The sequence below is a fragment of the Sarcophilus harrisii genome, chromosome 5 (assembly GCF_902635505.1).
Source record: "Sarcophilus harrisii chromosome 5, mSarHar1.11, whole genome shotgun sequence".
NCBI classification, from domain to species: Eukaryota; Metazoa; Chordata; class Mammalia; order Dasyuromorphia; family Dasyuridae; genus Sarcophilus; species Sarcophilus harrisii.
In genome coordinates this window covers 1597767-1616629 of record NC_045430.1, presented here as the reverse complement: position 1 = coordinate 1616629, position 18863 = coordinate 1597767, and the positions used below count along the sequence as shown (strand labels likewise).

Genomic DNA, 18863 nt, shown 5'->3' with positions numbered 1-18863 from the left:
AAATGGGACCGGGGATCAGTAGTGAGAGCATGAAGGCCTTTGGCCTGTGCTTTCTGGGAAGGCCAGCAGGTACCCTGGGCATCCCTGGCAGTAGGCCCCACAGAGCTAGAGTAGCCTGACCAGTCAGAGAGCTGCAAATGAATGCACAATACTCTCTTCCCTTTGGTCTTTGCAGGAGGGTTTTCTTAAAAACCAGAACAAAGACTAGGGCACGTTATCTGCTCCCTTTCCCCTCACTCTCCTCTGAATCCTTGACTTCTGCTCCTTGGGCTAGAGGATATTCCCAGGGAGGCTCTTCCTGCCCCAAGAAGACCGGCACCTGCTCAGCCCCTTCCTTCCTCACCTCCTGGAGCAGCCTGTGACCGAGCCCAAGGCTGGGGCTCCGTCCCCACTAGTGTGTTAGTGACACCGGCACATTGAGATGAGTGCTGGGTCCCCAGGAGTAGATGCATAATGTTAAATTTGGTTCTTCACCATCAAGATCCGATGTGAGGACATTGGTCAGTAAACATTTAAGTGTGGTTCCGGGTACAAACAAGGGCAGGAACATGGCAGAGACGTCAGGCTGGCATCTATCCGAGATGTGAACAAAAATGCCGATAACTGCAGCTCTGGGAATACTCTGGCAGTATTGGGCCAAGAGCTAGGAAGCGGGGGGCTTGAATCTAGGTGCTTCCCCTCCCACCCTACCCCCTTACCAGTCTCAGGCAAATCATTTGGACTGTGCCTCCTTTCAAGGAAGACTCCTTTCAGCCCTGGGTCCCTCTGGACGGTGGGCCCTAGGAAGCTAACTTCATTCTAACTTGGTGAAAAGACCTACGTAGATTATTTAAACCTAAACATAGAGTCTTAGGACTCGGGTTAAACCTCTGTCAGGTGGAAGCCTTTGGGAACTGCCTTTAGTGAATCCATTTGGACTCGTAGGACCTTGTGCTTTATGGTGACTCACACCCCCTGGGGCTGCTGAGTGAGGGACCAGGCCCCTAGAGGACAGGGAAGAGGCATGAAACCACTATTGAAGGGAACCAGGCTGACAGCTGCACCCCCCCCAGCTCCTGTAACCTGTTTGTTTTGAGATCATGGCTTGAGCTGTTTCCTGTCTGTTTTATTCATCCAACATAATTGAGTGTGGTGGGCTAGTAAGGGGTGGCTCCCACTGACCACTGTTTTCTATATTTCGCAGTTGACTCAGAACCCCTTAGCAAATGGTTCCATGTGCTCCTCCAAACTGTGGCCTTGGGAAAAATAAAGACAATTGCCCTGAGGCTATGAAAATGCCTTCTTTTTATAGTGTGACTTAATTGGTGTGTTGGCAGCTGAGTCACAGTGCTGCCCTGGGCTGTTCAGATGGCCCGGAAAGTGCTTCATGCTGTGCCCCCAAAGGCCAGGCCTTTGCCGGACCCCTAGTCACCCAAACTCCTTCTCTACCTTGAGGATTTGAGGCAAAATATTTAAGCAAGGAATTAGGAGCCCAGAGTCATCCCTTTTGGATTTGAGAATCTTAGCTGCATGTAACTTGCCATGTGGGATAGCCTGGTGTGCCACCTCCCTTGGCCCTTTATTCCTTCTCTCTTGTCTTCACTTTTGAGGCCTTGGTAGAAAGTGACTGCTGCATGTTACTACTGGGCTTAAATCCCAAAGAGATCATAAAGAAGGGAAAGGGACCTGTATGTGCACAAATGTTTGGGGCAGTCTCTTTGTAGTGGCCAGAAACTGGAAACCGAGTGGATGCCCATCAATTAGAGAATGGCTGAATAAATTGTGGTATATGAATGTTATGGAATATTATTGTTCTGTAAGAAATGACCAACAGGATGATTTCAGAAAGGCCTGGAGACACTTACACGAACTGATGCTGAGTGAAACGAGCAGGGCCAGGAGATCATTCTATACTTTAACAACAGTACTATATGATGACCAATTCTGATGGACCTGGCCATCCTCAGCAATGAGATGAAAATCATTTCCAATGGAGCAGTAATGAACTGAACCAGCTACACCCAGCAAAAGAACTCTGGGAGATGACTAAAAACCATTACATTGAATTCCCAATCCCTATATTTTTGTCCACCTGCATTTTGGATTTCCTTCATAGGCTAATTGTACAATATTTCAGAGTCCAATTCTTTTTGTACAGCAAAATAACGGTTTGGTCATGTATACTTATTGTCTATCTAATTTATACTTTAACATATTTAACATCTACTGGTCAAAAAAAAAAGTGACTGCTGGGACGGGTGATTACTAAGGCAGCCTCTGTGTCTGATATCTTTTGGGTGATGGCTGGGTTCGGCATTAGCAGAAAGAAGAGTGAGTGTTCTGTCTTAAAGGAGTGAACTTTCTCTTTAAAAAAAAAAAAAAGTAGTTTTTTTTTCAATCAGCAGAAATCTGACTTTGCTGTCTCCTGCCCTCACCTCAACTGAGAAGGGAAAAAACAAAATCCTTGTTACAGATGTGTGATCAAGCAAAATCAATGTATTCATTGGCCATATCCAAAAGAAAGTAGGTCCTGTTCTCCACCCCGAGCCAGGCCTTAATCTGTCTGTCAGGTGGGAAGTGCACATCATCCCGAGTCCTTGGGAATCCTGATTGATCATTGAATTCATCAGAGTTCCCAAGTCTTTCAGAATTGCTTGTCTTTACAATTTTTGTGGTCATTATATAAATGTTCTACTTCTGATCTCTTCACCTTGTATCAGTTCATACAAATCTTTTGAGATTTTTATTCTGAAACCATCCCTGTCCTCATTTCGCCATTGTAGTATTCCATCACATTTAGATATCCAAAACTTGTTTATTTCCCTATATTAGAATATAAGCAGTTAGTCCTTGTTTAGTTCCTTATGATTGTTTGTTTGTGTTTGCTTTCTTATGTTTCTATTCAGGCCTCTGTTAGTAGTTCAGAGTTTTTATGTAGCTCTGACCTTTGCTTGGAAGATCCATGTTTCATTCAAGGTCTATTTTTTCCCCTGTGGGATTATCCTCAGTTTTGTTCCGTAAGTGTGTGTTCTCTGATTTGGGAACATCACTTTCCAAGCTCTCTTTTCCTTTACGGTGGTGGTTTCTAAGTGTGGCTCCTTGGTACTTGACTTCTTTCTAGCTCCGTGTATTTTTATTTTGCTCCAGATGCTTCTTGCCTTTGATCTATATTCTCGTTCAGTTCACAGACCGGGCACGACACCTCAAGCTGAAGGCCCCCTCCCCAGGCTTCCTGGAATATGTGATCCAGAACTGAGGAGTGAGTGGCGGAGTGGCCAGCTGGCACCTGGCCTCTCTGGGCCAACTGGCCTTTCCCCTTTTGAAGTTGATGCTAGGGTGATAGGTGACCTACCTATGGCCGATCAGGACCATTTCTTGGTGTTTGTACTCTTAGTGCTGGGCCCACTGGCCTGGCCACGGGCAATCCTGGTATATCCTGCTGTTAATCGTGATTTAATTTCCTAGCCTTTCATTTAAGTCACCTGTCAGGGAGCTTTCAGTCTAGCCGGGGTGATAAATTATAGACTCCTCTCACTTCTGATGATGATCTCTGTCTTACCTGTGATTTTTACTAGAGAGGTTGCCTTCAGCTACAGTAACACAGGAGAGGTGGAATAGGTATTAGGCCTTGAGACACACAGAAAGGAGGAGAGAGTGGGTTTCCTGGGGTAGGGACTGGGACACTGTGAGCCAAGGAAAGTCACTTAATTTCTGCATCTCACATTTCTCTCATTTGTAAAATGTGATCTAACATCATCCATCGACTTCCCTCCCCACAGGTGTGTCTGGAGTGAGGCTCAAATGGGCTCAGAGATATCGAGTCTTTTATAAGTCTTAAAAAGCTCAGTGTCAGTAGAGTTGCTCCGATTTGTGGTGGGAAAGTCAGGGCAGTGCGTGCCTTGACACTCACTGGGTGATACTGGGCAAATCATTTAACCCTGTTTGCCTCAATTTCCTCATCTGTAAAATGAACTGGAGAAAGAAACGGCAAATTCCTCAAGAAAAAACTATTTCCTCTAATTTAAATTTAATTAATTTTTTTTTTCCTGGTTATACATCTACATTGATTTAAAAAAAAAATTTCCATTTGAATCATATTGAAAGAGAAAAATCAAAATAAAAGAGAAAAACCACAAGAGGAAAAAAAAAAGAAAATGAAAAAAGAAGTGAACATAGCACGTGTTGATTTACATTCAGTCTCCATAGTTCTCATTCTGGATGCAGATGGCGTTTTCTGTTTAAAGACTAGTGGGATGACTTTGGTCACAGAACCAGTGAGCGGAAGCCGCTCTTTCCTACTTGATCATTGCTCAAATCTTGCTGGGATTGGGTATGATGGATTTCTGGTTCTGCTTGTTTCACTCAGCATCACTTCATAGAAATCCCTTAAAACCAGCTTGTTCCTCGTTTCCATCATCTTCACATACTACAGTTTGTTCAGCTGTTCCCCAGTGGATGGGCATTGACTTGTTTTCCGATTCTTGGCTACCACAAAGAGAGTTGCTACAGACATTTTGTCCCTCCTTGAAGGGTTCCTTGGGATACAGGCCCAGTAATGGCACTGCTGGGGCACAATGAGGCTGACCCTTTGGGCATAGCAGAACTTCAGTCTTGCATTGCCAGCTCTCTGTTGGGCATCTCTACTCAGATTTCTCATAGACACCTCCAATTTAAACTTAAATCTCTTTGCCCTAAACTATCACCTCCTCCTAACTTTCTGCTACCCACCATTTTTCTATCACCCGGGCTTGCCATCTCCCCACTCTTCTTGACCTTCTGCTGCCCTCCATAACCAAATTAACATTGATTGTGACCCCCTTTTCTTCACTTTCACTGCCCCCAGTTAGTCCCTGTTGTCTCCCTTCTGGCACCTCGTCAGCACTTAATGCTGGTTAATTGACTGAATGACCATTTAAGGGGGAGTACCAATGGGTGGGCGTACCAATGTCCCTGGACAAGGAGGGTGAGAGGAGCTGCTGAAGCAGAGGGAGCTTTGCGTGGGCCCAGGAGGTTCAGCACAACTGACCCTTTTGGAGGGTGAGCAGAGGATGATAGGAGGGCAGTCTGGCCCAGGTCTGGGGGCAAGAGCCCAAGCGGAGGGCCAGCAGTGGGAAACCATGGCCCTGGCGGTTCCTGAGAAGATTGTGGGAGTTCCCTGTGCCAGGCAGGCTAGGATGGAGGGTTGGGGGCTCAGGCTTCCAGGCTCTGCAGGGGCCATATTCTTAATTGTTCTTTTCTCAATAATGGGAGCTGAGTCCCTGCGAGCCCCTTCTGCCCTTGGGGAGCTAAATCTAAGGCACTGGGATGCATCTTTGAGCACTTGGAAGGGCCTGGGCTGAGTGAGTGACCAGCCTCAGATTCCCCCCTCCAGCCCCTGTAATTCTCTGTGAGTGGCAATCCCAGGAGCCTTAGAGCTGTCTGTTCTCGTCTTCCATTTTAGCCCAGCCGGGCCTGCCTAGATTAAAACCCCAGATCTGTTCAAACTTGACGGAAAGGAAATTCTACCTTTTGTACGATTCAAAGGATTTTTTGTTCTGCACTGGTGCCTCATTTGTGCCTTGTCTGCAGGGTATACATTCCTTCCCTATCTGATAGGAGCCTCCGGAGGCTGTTCTTGAGTGTCTTTGCAAGCATTTGTGGCCCCTGGGATCCCAGGAGCTCAGTGTCTTTCTCTGTCTGCGTGGGGGGGGGGGGGCTCCTCTGCTGAAGGGCTGACCACCCGCATCCTTCTCGGGAAAATGAGGGCGAGCCTGGTTGCGGCCCCTTGCCGAGATGCCTTCCTAGTAGGGCCGGTTTCACTGAGCTTGGCCCTGGCTTGGGAACACCAGGGAGTACTGGGGCCCTTCTTGCCAGACTGCATCTTTTCAAATCTGTGAAAAATTGAGGAAGAATGGAAAGTTGTGAGGTGCACTGTTGGGGTCAGGGGGCGGCTTTTATAACGACTGCGCCTCCTGTTAGTGGCGTTGATGGTTAAAGTTGTGGACTCAAGGCAGGAGCGCTGGCTGGCTCAACACTTAGTAGCCATCTGATTCTGGGCAAATCATTTATCATCAGCTTCAAGCTCCTTATCTGTGAAATGGGGGATACTTAGCTCACAGAATGATTATAAAGACTTATATAAGATCATATAAGGCAATATAATACAGAAGTATAATAATATAGTACATAACTTGTTAAAATATAATAGTATAGTATAACATAAAATATAATAGTGTGATATAATATAAAATAGTGTCATTTAATAAAATATAGTGTAATGCATGGTATAGTGGTAACAGTATAATATACAATATAATGTAGTGCAACATTATGTAATATGTTATAATTTGGTATATAGCATAATATCCAATATAGTATAATATTATAGTACCATATAACATACTATAATACGATACACTATAATAGTGTAGTATAGCATAATATAGCATAGTTTAATATATAGTATTGGTATAAGTATAATGTGTGTATATATATATAGTATAACATAAGATAATATAATATAGAAGTATATGCAGCATAATACATGTAACTTACTAAAATATAATAGTGTAGCATAATATAACATAGTACAACATAATATAATATGATAGTATGATATAGTATTATATTTATTTAGTAATAATATAATTTATATTATATAATATATAATAAAAAATAGTCATTTAGTAAAATATATTATACTATATAGCCTATGGATAACAGTATAATATAATGTAATGCAATATTTGTAATGTGGTATAATTTGGTATAGCATAATATATAATATTGTATAATATCAATATATAATATATATTTATAACACAATATAGTATAATACCATATAATATAATATGATATAATAGTGTAATATAGCGTCATATACCATAATTTAATGTAATAGATACTATTGGTAGAAGATTAATATAGTTTGTATATATATAAGATAATACAATATAATGTAGAAGTGTAATATAATATGATGCATAATTTGTTAAAAAAATAATAGTATAACATAATAACATTACAATAGTATGACAGTATAGTATTTAATAAAATATAGTAAAGTATAACATAATATACAGTACAGTGGATAATACAGTATATGATATAATAAAATATAATGTAACACAATATATTATATAATATAGTTATTATATGTGATACAGTATAGTATAATATATAATATACTGTATAGAATGTAATATATATACAAAACAATGTAGTGTGATACTGTATAACATAGTATAATACAATATAATAGTATAGAATAGTGTAATATAGTATTAGTGTACAGTATAATATAGCATAGTATATTGTATAACATGATACAAAACCATAGTACAATATAATGTAGTACATAACAGTACATTATGATATAATGTAACAAATTACGTGGTATACTCTGCAGTGTAATATAGCTACAATATAATATAGTCTCCTCTAATAAAATAGATCATAGTGTGATACAGTCTGCATGTGTGTATACACAGACAGACAGAGACATTGGGATGTTTGTTTCATTGTTTGCTGTCCTCAACTACCCGTGTTTTCACTTGATAAGGGGTTCCTTTCTTTCCTTTCCCCTCTCCCCTCCCCAGAGAACAATTACAAGAACTAAAGCTCTTGAGCCCGCTGGCTGAGGCGAATCCTCGGCCGGGCACATCCCCCACATTCCGCCCCCTGAACCCCCGTCCCTGGGTCTGGGCTCCTGGTCAGTCACATGAAGGCTGAGAAGCCCATGATCCTCTGAGGACTGAGGATGCATTGGTCTTAAATCAGACCCTGAGCAGGTCCCTGGAGAACATCACCCAGAGCAAGTAGCATGAGGGAGCTAGAGCGGGCAGGGTCCCTCAGATGAGAAAGGGAGACCCAGAGCAGGTTCCCCACTGCACACTCAAGCTACTTGCGCTGCGCTCAGCATCCTGAGAACTGGGGTTTTAGGGTGACAGTGTTTGGGAGGGTGGGACCTGAGGCTTGCCTGGTTACAGGGACTCCCCAGTGAGGGTGCTCTCTTCCTGCAGGTTAGCGTGGCCTCCGGCTCTCCTTGGCCAAGTCGGTCAGACTCGGGACCTGCCCCATGTCTTCTTGGCCTAGGCCGCCCCTTGCTGCCTCTCTTAGACCCTAGAAGTGGGGTTTGTGTGCTGACACTTTGTAGGATTGCGTTTCTCCCCTCCTGAATGGCCTTTGGCCCCTTGGTCCATGGGGGCTGCTGAGATGTGGCGACAGCAGCTTCTGGTCTGGGGACCCTGCCTGGCTTCCCCCTTCAGGCTTCCCGGTGCGGATTTAGGGGGCTGACGGGTTGTGTTGGCCCCCCCAGCTGTTTTGGGAAGCCCCTCATTTATGGCCTGTTCTCTCGTTTCAGAGAAACTGCACCTGAGCGTGTCTTCCAGAGCATCAGGCAAATCCTGATAAAATCCTCCCGCCAGGTGCATCTGGCCTGCTGGGACGAGGGCCTCCGGGGACCTCTGGAGCCCCAGCTGCAGCTCCTGGCCGAGTGCTTCCGCTGCCTGAGGAATGCCTGTGTGCAGTGCCCTGGGAACCAGAGCACAATCAGGTAGGGTGCCCACAGTGACATGGGCATAAGGCCTGCCCGGGGGCGGGGGGAGCCTGTCCTTGGGCTGGCTACCTGTGGGGTTCAGGAGCGACTCATTCACTGTGTGCCCTGATCCCCAAAGCCAGGGGACGGACTGACTGTGGCCTTGGGGCTGGGAATCTTCTGGGAAGGAATTCTGGGGAGGGCAGGGCAGGTGGCAGCTCCCTGAGACAGGGCCCATGCGATTGGCCCTTCCTCTACTGGGAGCCAGCCTGATTTGTGGTGGCGACACATCTCTGGGGAGATGAGGCTCCTGCCTGTTGCATGCCCCCTGAGTTGGCAGCCCCTTGGTGGCAAGATCTCCCATCCTGCAGCCAGGAATGCTGGAATTGTCATTCCCTGGAGTTGGCTGCATGGCCAGGCTTGGGGGGCCGTTCTTCCATTTCAAATTGTTTTTGTCCTTGGACCTGTTGGATACCACCTCGGCCCGCCCCCCCCTGGCCTTCCCCTCGGCCCCCTGCTCGGCCTTTATCTTGGCCTCATAGGGAGTGGTGGGAATCGGGAGGCTGCCGCTGCTCCTTCATTGTTTGTTCCTCTTCTGGTGCCTCCTCAGTGGCGTCCAAGTGATTAGCTACTGCACCCATTTTGATCCGAGAGCTTTGATGACCTTAGTCCCTTAGCTGCCTCCTGGCTGCTTGTTTTCTGCGGCTTTCTGGCTCTCCCGGCCAGCTCCCAGGGTGCGGCCCCCTGTGGATCCTGGATTTCAGCTTCGCTCTCTAGCCACAGGGAAGCAAGAGGTCTTGGCCTGGGTTCTAAGAGCTGAGTTTTATTTTAGTGTTGATGACTGTTTCAGTAAGATGGGTTTCCTTGGCAATCCCCTGTGTTTTATTTTATACATTTAAAGCCATGTTTCCAAAAGGGGCTCCTCCACAGGCTTAGGTGCCCACAGGGGCCACAGAGAGCCTTTTGTCCCTTTGTGGGGCAAGATGTGCATTTTCGGGGTGGGCAGTGAGGATCCCCACTGCTGGGACAAAGGACCCGTCTGGGGTTCCATCCTGAGGATATCCCCAGGGGGAGCGCCCTTCTCCCTCTAGTCATTAGAAGGACAGTCATGAAGGGAGCTGGGAGGGAGGAGACATCTGAATCAAGAAAGTGCTCAGTTTGGCATTTTTCTGTGAAAATCTTCACAGGAACTTGAACTTGATCGGCAGCACAGTGGAGCTCATTGATTTATTTCAGAAGCTGGACATGGAGCAAGAATCCCATTTGACAGGTAAGTCACAGTCATTCCTCAGGCCCCTCCCCTCCCGTGGCACCTCTTCACTCTGAGCCCCTCCCGTGGTGCCTCGTCACTCCGGGCCCCCTTCACCCTTCTCTTTTTCTCAAGGAACAGGGCCTCGGAGTGCTGGGAGCGGTTCTCTGCACGAGACCACCGGGGACTGGGTGCCGCTGGCGCCCTCAGGTCTGCTGGAGGATGGTTTTCCACAGGCGTGGGGAGTGGAGATTCTGGGCCTCCCCCCCAGCGCAGGGCCTGGCTCCCCCCTGTACAGCCCTCCCCATCTGTCCACATGCTGGGCTGCTTGTGGCAGATCTCCAGGGGACTGCAGGCCCCCAGCAGTGATGGCCATGGCCAGGGCTCCTCAGGGTGCCTTGTTCAGTGATTGTGGGGCATGTTCCCTGGTTGGTTCCAGACTTGTGGGGGTAATATTTTTCACGCAGGAGAACCGTGTCTGCTGACAGCGGGTTTCTCCTCGGAAGGCTGGAGCGCCCACAGCCCCGAGCGCAAGAAGCTGACTTTGGAGGTGTCCGGTACCTTCCTCATGTGACGGTGGGAGGCTGGGAAGCTGCGGGGAGGAGGAGTCCACCCTTGTCCCGGTTTGGGGCGTGGGGGTCCTGCCTCCGTCAGGCCTCAGGCCCTGGACAGCCTCAGCTTGCTGGGCCAATGCTCCACCTCGCTCTCCTGGAGCATCCCCCGCTGGCCCGTCCAGCCATCCAGAGGGACGCCCCAGCCGTGGGCACAAGGCCCAGGCCTGTGTCCTGTTTGAGAGGCCGGGCCTCCGTGTGTGCTTGAGGAGGTCTGGGCTGTGGCTTCAAAGGCCCATCTGTTTGAGGTCAGCCAGAGCCACGGGGGCTCAGCAGTGACGGGTGCAGGAGAGCCCTGGAGCCAGGGTCACCTCTCCCGGTGTCCCTGGCAGGAGCCCATGGGCTGTGGTCAGGACTAGCAGTTTTCTGTTTAATGACGGATTACTAAATACAGTGACCCCAAAGGAAATGCTGTACCGAACGCCGTGATTAAATGGCGATTACGGTAGTGAGGGGGCAGTAAATGAAACCCAGACGCCCGGGCTGCCGGCGACTCTCGGCCCTTTCTCTGAGTGAGCCATTGGGGAGCTGGGGGGAGGGCCTCAGGCCCAGACCTGGCTCAGGGCAGGCAGGGAGGGAATAGCGCAGTGGCTCCCAGCCCGAGGCCGGGGTCCTTCCCCTGGCATCCATGAACTTGCTTTAAGGGACATCCTGCGCATCGAACGCCACAGCCACAGACAAGGGGAGGAGGGATGGCTCTGCTCCACACCTCCATGGGCCTGCTCAGGAGCAGAAGTGATCCGGGGCCTGGTGCTGAGCCCCAGCCTTGGCCACCCGCAACTCGTGGCCTTGCTCCACAGGTGTCAGTTATCAGAAGTGGGTGGTCCAGTCCCAGGCCACGTATATTCATTAAGCACCACTTTACGCAAGGTCCCATGGTGTATGCTCCTTCCCTAAGGGAGGCTCCAGAATGAGATTGGGAATACACTGGACTGAGGACTGCTCCGGGACCAGAGGCTTCATCGGAACCTCTGCCTCTGCTTTGGGACAAGCTTCCTCCCCTCTCAGGGCCTTGCACTCAGCTGGGGCTTGGCCCAGCCCCTCAGAGGTTGCCCCTGGCACCAATCCCTGATCCCCCCACCCTCCGTGGGATCTTTATCTGACCTTGCCCACCCAGCTGGCTGGCTGGAGGCAAGTTCCCAGGCCTCTCATGGGAGCTTCTCATGGGGGAGAAGCAGTGAGCTCTATGAAAGGCCTGGTGGGCCAAGGGAGGGACCCGGGCCGAGTTGGGCCAGAGGAGGCTTCCCGGAGGAGGTGGGTACACGCAGGCCAGGCCTGGAAGCGGGAGCACCGCTGCTGGCATCTCTAATCCTGCGTTAGAGCAATGGGGAGCAGTGGGACTTGATATCCCCACGTTTCTTCCAAACTGCCACTGTGAATTCAGCACCCATTGGCTGATCTCCACTCGAAGCCCTGGGCTAGGAAGACAGTAAGCCTGAAGAGCCCGGAGGTACCCACAAGGAAGCAAACTCAGAAGCCATGAAAAGTGGCCTTTGACCATTTATCTTTTGGGGAGTGGTTCTCATTCTTATAAATTTGAATCTGTATCTTATGTCTTTGATATTTATTGGAGAATTTACTATAAATAATTTCCCATATTCTGTTCTAATTTTAGGTGCATTGATTTCATTTGTGCAAAACTGTTTGAATTTTATGTAACTGAAATTGTCTATTTTATCATGTGTGATCCTTCCTGTCCTTCAGTCATGCCCTCTTACTGTCTTGATAGATTAGAGAGATAATTTCATCCCATCTTCTCTGGTTGTTTATGGTGCCATCTAATATGTCAAGTCAGGTACCCATTTGGAGTTTGTCCCAGTGGTGTGAGTTGTTGTTCTGGATGTGGTTTTCTTCTAGGTCATTTCCAGTTTTCCCAACAGTTTTTCTTTTCTTTTTTTGTAATAGTGAGTCCTTACCCCAAGAGTTGGAGTTGTTAGGTTTGCCAAAAACCAGGCTAATGGCCTCATGTGTGTGATATGCCTTTCCTTTCTGTCTCTTGTCTAGGACCAAACATGTATTTTGAGATCTCATATTAGGTGCCCTTCCTTCCCCTGTCTGTTTTTTCCCTTGATATTCTTGGCCTTTCATTCCTCTAGCTGAATTTCGTTTTTTTTTCTAACCCTATAAAGTAATCCTTCGATATCTCCATTGGTATGACACTTAATAAGCAAATTAATTTAGGCAATAATGGTTCAGCCTACCCATGGACAATTAACATTTTAGAAATTATTTGTCTTTATTTGTAGTTGTATTCATATAGTTTCTGTGTCTTGGTCGATAGACTCCCATGTATTTTATGTATTCTGTAGTTATTTGAAGTGAAATTTCTTTTCTGATGTCTTTCTGTTGGGTTTTGTTGGTAATATTCAGAAATGCTGATGATTTATGTGGGTTTATTTAATATCCTACAACTTTGCTGAAGTTTTTATTTCATTTACATTTTTAGTTGAGGGGGAGGATTGTGGGGAAATGGAGGAGTAGGTCAGGAAATTCCAAGCTCTCAGATTTCCCCCACAAACAAAACAAAATTTGTTCACCTCAGGGGGAACGTAGACCATGAAAAACAAATAAGACTGGGGCAGAGCTGGGGTCCTTGGGAACAACGGAAGAGAGACCCCAAGAAGATGCTTTAAGGGAGTGTGAAGTGTAAACACCTCTAGCCTAGCTCCCCAGAAACAGACAATAGAGCTCGGGCCAGCGCTAGCTCACAGCCTCAGCCTGGATCACAGGCCTCTTGGCCAGTTTGGGGAGTTAGGAGTCTGAGACTTGGAAGACTGAGGGGTCCTTGGCTGATTAAGAATACCTGGCCCAGTTATGGTACACAGATATGGCCCTGGGAAGGACCCAGCACTTGGGTTGCAGAGGCAATGGGGCAGAGCTGCTGCTGGCTGTGGGCACTTACCGGAGGGTGGAGTTCTAGTCAGAGGGGAGAACTGAAGAGATCCCAGAGGCACCACCCCCAACCCCCCCACCCCATCCCAGGACTAGAGAAGGTTATTAAAAAAAAAAAAAGCCAAAATGAACTGGCAAAGGAGAAAGAACCCAACCATAGAAACCTAAGATGGGAATAGGAAAGACATCTTCAGAAGACACTGAAGTAAAAAAAGCCTCTCTACCCTAAAAAGTCTTGTTAAATGTCTGCCTGCTTAGAATTTAAAAAGGAACTCAAAAAAGACTTTGAAAATCAAATGAGAGAGTTGAGGAAAAACTAAAAAACAACAACAAAATCCTCACCTAAAAAAAAACCATCCAGAAAACCAAGAATATGAAAAGAAAATCAACCAGCTAGAAAAGGAGATCTGGAGTCTTAAAGAAGAAAATAATTATTTGAAAATTAGATTTGGGCAAGGAGAAACCAGTGAAACTATAAGAGACCAAGAAATAAAATAAAATATAAAGAATAAAAAAATAGAAAACGATGTGAAGTATAAGAAAAAAAAATAGATCTAGAGAATAAATGAAGAGAAAACATCAGAATAATCGGACTACCTGAGAGCTATGACCAAGAAAAGAAGCTGGACATAATAATATGAGAAATAACCAAAAAAATTGACTTGAAGTGATAGAACAAGAGGGGAAAGTAGAAATTAAAAAAAATCTACCAGTCACTACTTCAAAGAGATATTACAAAGAAAATATATAGGAACATTATTGCTGAATTTCAAACCCCAGATCAAAGAGAAAATTGTACAATAAACAAAGAAACAAAATATGCTGGATTTACAATAAGAATTGTACAAGATCTATAAGCAGCTACAACAAAAGACTGTCGGTCCCGCAGTATTATGTATCATCAATCAAAAGAGCTAGGCCTGAGGCCAAAAATATCCACAGCATAATATTGAATGAAAAAAAATGGATATTCAGTGAACTTACAGATTTTAAGAATTTTGGCCCAACCAAACCTGAACTCAATAGAAAATTTAACATATAAGAGCCAACATCAAAGGCTAATTTCAAGGGACTCAATAATGACAAAGTGTTTATGTTTTATACGTGGAAATGTAAACCATATTAGTTTGTAACCTGTTTGTAACCCAATTAGTTTGTAAATGTAAACTACATTAGTAATCCAAAAGAAAAATTGGGGTAGAGGATTGTATCATCTCACTCTAAAAAGCAAAACCATTTAGGAAAAGGTAAAATTAGTATGTTATTTGAATGGGGTGCAGAGGAAGAATTGACATAGAGGCATTAGATAGGGGAGGAGAACTGGTAGTTCTGAAAGCCTACTTATATCAGAAATGTGACAAATAGGGAACTACACACACACACACCCCCACCATGAAGGGTATAGCACCCTCCAAAATCTATAAAGTATTAAGGGGGGATAGATAAAGATAAGGTGGGGTATAGAAGGATGTGTAAATTCACAGCATTAGGAAAAGGTGTGCTGATTGATGGGAAGGAAAAGAGTAGAGTGGGGGAAGGTAAGGCAGAGATACATGGATGAGAGGAGTAGCAAGGCAAGTTAAGGAGGAGAATTAAAATAGATTAGTTATAGGAAATAAGAGATGTACACAAATCCAGTAACAAGGATCAGGAGTAAAATTTATTAAGAAAAAAAAAGAGGCTAATAATCATTGATCTCAAAGCCACACTTAAAGATTGAGTCAAGAAAGAAATCTACATTATATATCAGCCATGATAATATTATTTTAAAGGTTTATCTTTGTATAAATGCAGAAATAGAAATGTACTGTTACATACTTTGAATCTTATGTTCTGTTGGGCTCATAATTGTTTTTTGTTTTTCCTTCCTCTTTTTCTGTTTGGTTATTTTTTCTTATTTTGTATTTAGTTTTAAATAAGTAAAAACATTTTAGTTGACTTTTATCATTTGTGAAAGATGATAATTCTGTTTCTTCTTTACTTATGATTGTTCTCTCAGTTTCTTTTTCTTGTCTTGTTAGCATTTCTAATACTATATCTTGTGTAATAATAGTGAATAGAATAGAAATTCAATACATAAGAGTATGTGATTCTAGTAATCTTGAGTTTGATAAATGTAAAGATTTAAGCTTTTAGGATAAGAATTCATTGTTTGATTAAATATTGTTAGGAAAACTGTAAGGGATTCTGGCAGAAATTGGGTATAGACCAATATCTTATACCATTTGCCAAAATAAAGTTAAAATGGATAGATGATTGAGGCATAAAAGGAGACATCGTAATTAAATTAGAAAAACATGATATATTACTTATCAGACTTATGGATAGGAAAAGAATTTATGAATAAATGAGAGAGTATTTTGAAATCTAAAATGGATAATTTTGATTACATTAAATTTAAAAGATTTTGTATAAATAAAATAAATATAGGCAAGGTTAGAAGGAAAGTAGAAAATTTTGGGGAAAATTTATAAACAATTTCTCAGATAAAGGCCTTATTATTAGTTATATAGAGGATTATGTCACATTTATAATAATAATGAGTCATTTCCCATTTGATAAAATGTCAAAGCATATGAATAAACAGTTTTCGGAGGAGGAAGAAAGCAATATGTATGATCATATGAAAAAATGCTCTCAATTATTATCGATGCAAATCAAAACAACTGATCCAATCATTTTCGAGAGCTATCTGGTATTATACCTAAAGAGTTATGAAATTCTTAAAATCTGTAAATTCACTGAATGTCCATTTTTTTTTTCATAACTTTGACCTAGCAATAGCATTAGTAGGTAATCAAGAAAAAAAGGAACTTAAAAGCTAACTTCATAAAGTAGTATCTGGTTTGGGGGATGGGGTAGCTATTTTGATTTTCTCAAAGGAAGAAAAAACTCCAAATTATCAGAATTAAAAATAAAAATTGGGTGAAAATAAGATGGTCTTTTTAAAAATAGTTTTTTTTTTCCCCCAAACACATGCAAAGATAGTTTTCAACATTCGGTTTTGCAAAACCTTGTGTTCCAAATTTTTCTCCCTCCTTTCCTTCTTCTCCTCTCGCTAGGCAACAATCCAATATAGGTTAAACATGTGCAATGTTTTAAACATATTTCCATATTTGTCATGCTGTGCAAAAGGGAAAAAAAACAAGCAAGCAAAGAAACAGTAGCAAAGGTGAAAATACTATGCTGTGATCCACATTCAGTAACCCATAGTCTCTCTGGGTGCAGATGGCACTCTCCATTGCTGAACAGAACCCTGACCATTAGAATTGATCATCAGTTCATGTAAGTCTCTCCAGGCTTCTTTGAAATCATCCTCCTGATCATTTCTTACAGAACAATAATATTCTATAACATTCATAGACCATCACTTATTCAGCCATTCTCCAATGGATAGGCTCCAATAGGATACTACTTTCTAGTGCTTTACTATCACAGAAGGAGCTGCTACAAACATTTTTGCACATGGGGGCCTTTTTCACTTTTTAAAAAAAATCTTTTGGGGATACAGACCCAGCAGAGAGACGCTGCTGGATCAAAGTTGGGTGTAGTTGGGCATCGTTCCCAACTGCTCTCCAGAATGGTTGGATCTGTTCATAGTTCCACCAACAATGTATCAGTGTCCCACTTTTCCCACATCCCCTCCAACATTTGTCATTATCTTTTCCTTTACCTTAGCCAGACTGAGAGGTGTGAGGTGGTACCTCAGAGTTATTTTAATTGCATCTCTCTTATCAGTAATGATTTGGATGATGATGTTTTTGTTTTTTTTTTTCAGATGCCCATTCATAGGCTCCTTGAAATCCCTCCTTGGGCTCCTTGTTAGTCTGGAACCCAGGCTGGCACTTACGGCGATCTTTTCGTGCCAAAGAGAGAGCTTGATATGTGCATGCTTCATTGTGTTGTGTTCGCATGTCAAGATTGTGATTTTCAAAATATTCTATAATCCTATAAGCTTCAAAGAATTATTTTAGTTCACCGGTAATGTGCCCATCCTCATCTTTGCCCGTCATCATCTGACTCTTTCTGTGTGAGAATCTTATTCTGTGTATATTGAAAGATTGGGGACAGAGGACCAAAGCCAGGACTTTTCTGCCACTGTTGAAGGAATAACTATAATTACATTGTCAAAATAATATTTATAGTATTATTTTCAGGGAATAATTGCAGTACTGTGACGAATATATTATGCTCATCAAATTTAATGTAAACACAAGCGTGCGTTTTGTACTTGAGTTATTCGTGTTGTTCTTGGTCTTGATTCATTTCCAATCTGTAAAAATAATAGTGGGATTTTCTTGGTTACTCATAGAGCAGTTGATAAACTGTCTGGTAAAAGCAAATTGTTATTTTTGCCTGTGTTGGCGTTTTTTGTTTCGTGTTCCCAGCTCCGTTCTCCAACGGGATGTCTTTCAAACTTTTCCTCCCCAAAGTTGTCATGTGATGAGTCAGAGCATGGGGGTGACGTTCTCCGGCCAGATTGTTTTCAGAGTGGCCATTTATATCCCGTGTTGTTTATCTTTTGGATTGTGTTTGTTGTGAAACTTAGCGCTCGTGAAAAGGGAGAGGCTGTTGGGGCGAGACGTTGGCCCTTGGCTTGACCGGACCTCTGGCGGCCGATTCTAGGCCGACCCGCCCTTTGGCCTGATTGACCTTGACCTGTCCAGCGCGCATCAGCAGGTCGTCTCACACCTGCCCGGGAAGGGAAACATGGAGGCAGCTCTGGAAGCCCATCCGCCTGTGGAGAAGCTCGTATTCCGGGTGACCCGGCCTGGCCCCAGCTTGAGTCATCTCTGTCAGACAGGACCGGATCCCCCCACGCCGCCCAGAAGTGGCCCTTCGCTCGGACGCCCAGGCTCGTGTCTCAGTAACTCCCGCGGCGACCTTGGCTAGGACGGTTCAGCCCTGGGCCTCCAGGGTCTTGGCTATAAAATGAATGGTTCTTCAGGCTGCCCTGAGGTTTCCACTGCTGGGAGGCCGTGTCGTGCCCCATGAGCCCACCAGCGAGTGTGCTTGTGCTTGCTTAGGCTGGGCCAAAGCCCCAGGAGGCCAGACCGGGCTTCCTTTGGTCTGCAGCACAGAATTAATGTCTTGGAGCTTTTTTTTTTGGATCCCAAGAGCCATGTGCTGAATCAGGTTATTTTTGGTGGTTCCAATTAAACACGTCCTTCATTTGTTCAGAACTCTGAGCAAATTGTACTATGTGGGTGTCCATAAATAGGCAGTTATATATAAGTATTCTTTCCATTTGACAGTGTTAAAAAGGCCAAGGGGAGGCTACAGAGAAGGATGGGAAAAATTATTCAAAGAAAAAACCCCATTGGCATTCGCTGATATTAGTTTTAAAGGAAAAAATGTGCGCTTCGGTTGCCACCAAAAATAGAGAAGTGAAGCAGTGAATGGCGGCGGCGGCTTCGGCTCGCTCAGGCCCAGGGTCGGGCAGCAGAGTGGGCAGATGCCCACTGTGGGCAGTCAGGCCGTCTCCATGTTTTCTGTTTGCCAGCGGAGCTCCCCAGGCAGATCGGAGCCCACTGTCCTTTCCTCCCAACTAGAAAGACACGCTGTCAATGTAATAGTGAATTTGTGCTCCATCTCCCCAGTGTGATGGGGACGAGAA

At 44.5% G+C, this 18863-nt stretch overlaps 1 protein-coding gene across 1 annotated transcript in view; it reads left to right on the top strand.

Moving 5' to 3' along the window:
• Positions 1-18863, top strand: part of ATXN10 (ataxin 10) — a 70727-nt gene that overhangs the window by 7041 nt on the left and 44823 nt on the right. The window contains exons 2-3 of the mRNA XM_031940746.1: positions 8317-8512; positions 9682-9764. Of these exons, the coding sequence (XP_031796606.1) occupies positions 8317-8512; positions 9682-9764 (279 nt within the window). The remainder of the gene's footprint in view (positions 1-8316; positions 8513-9681; positions 9765-18863) is intronic.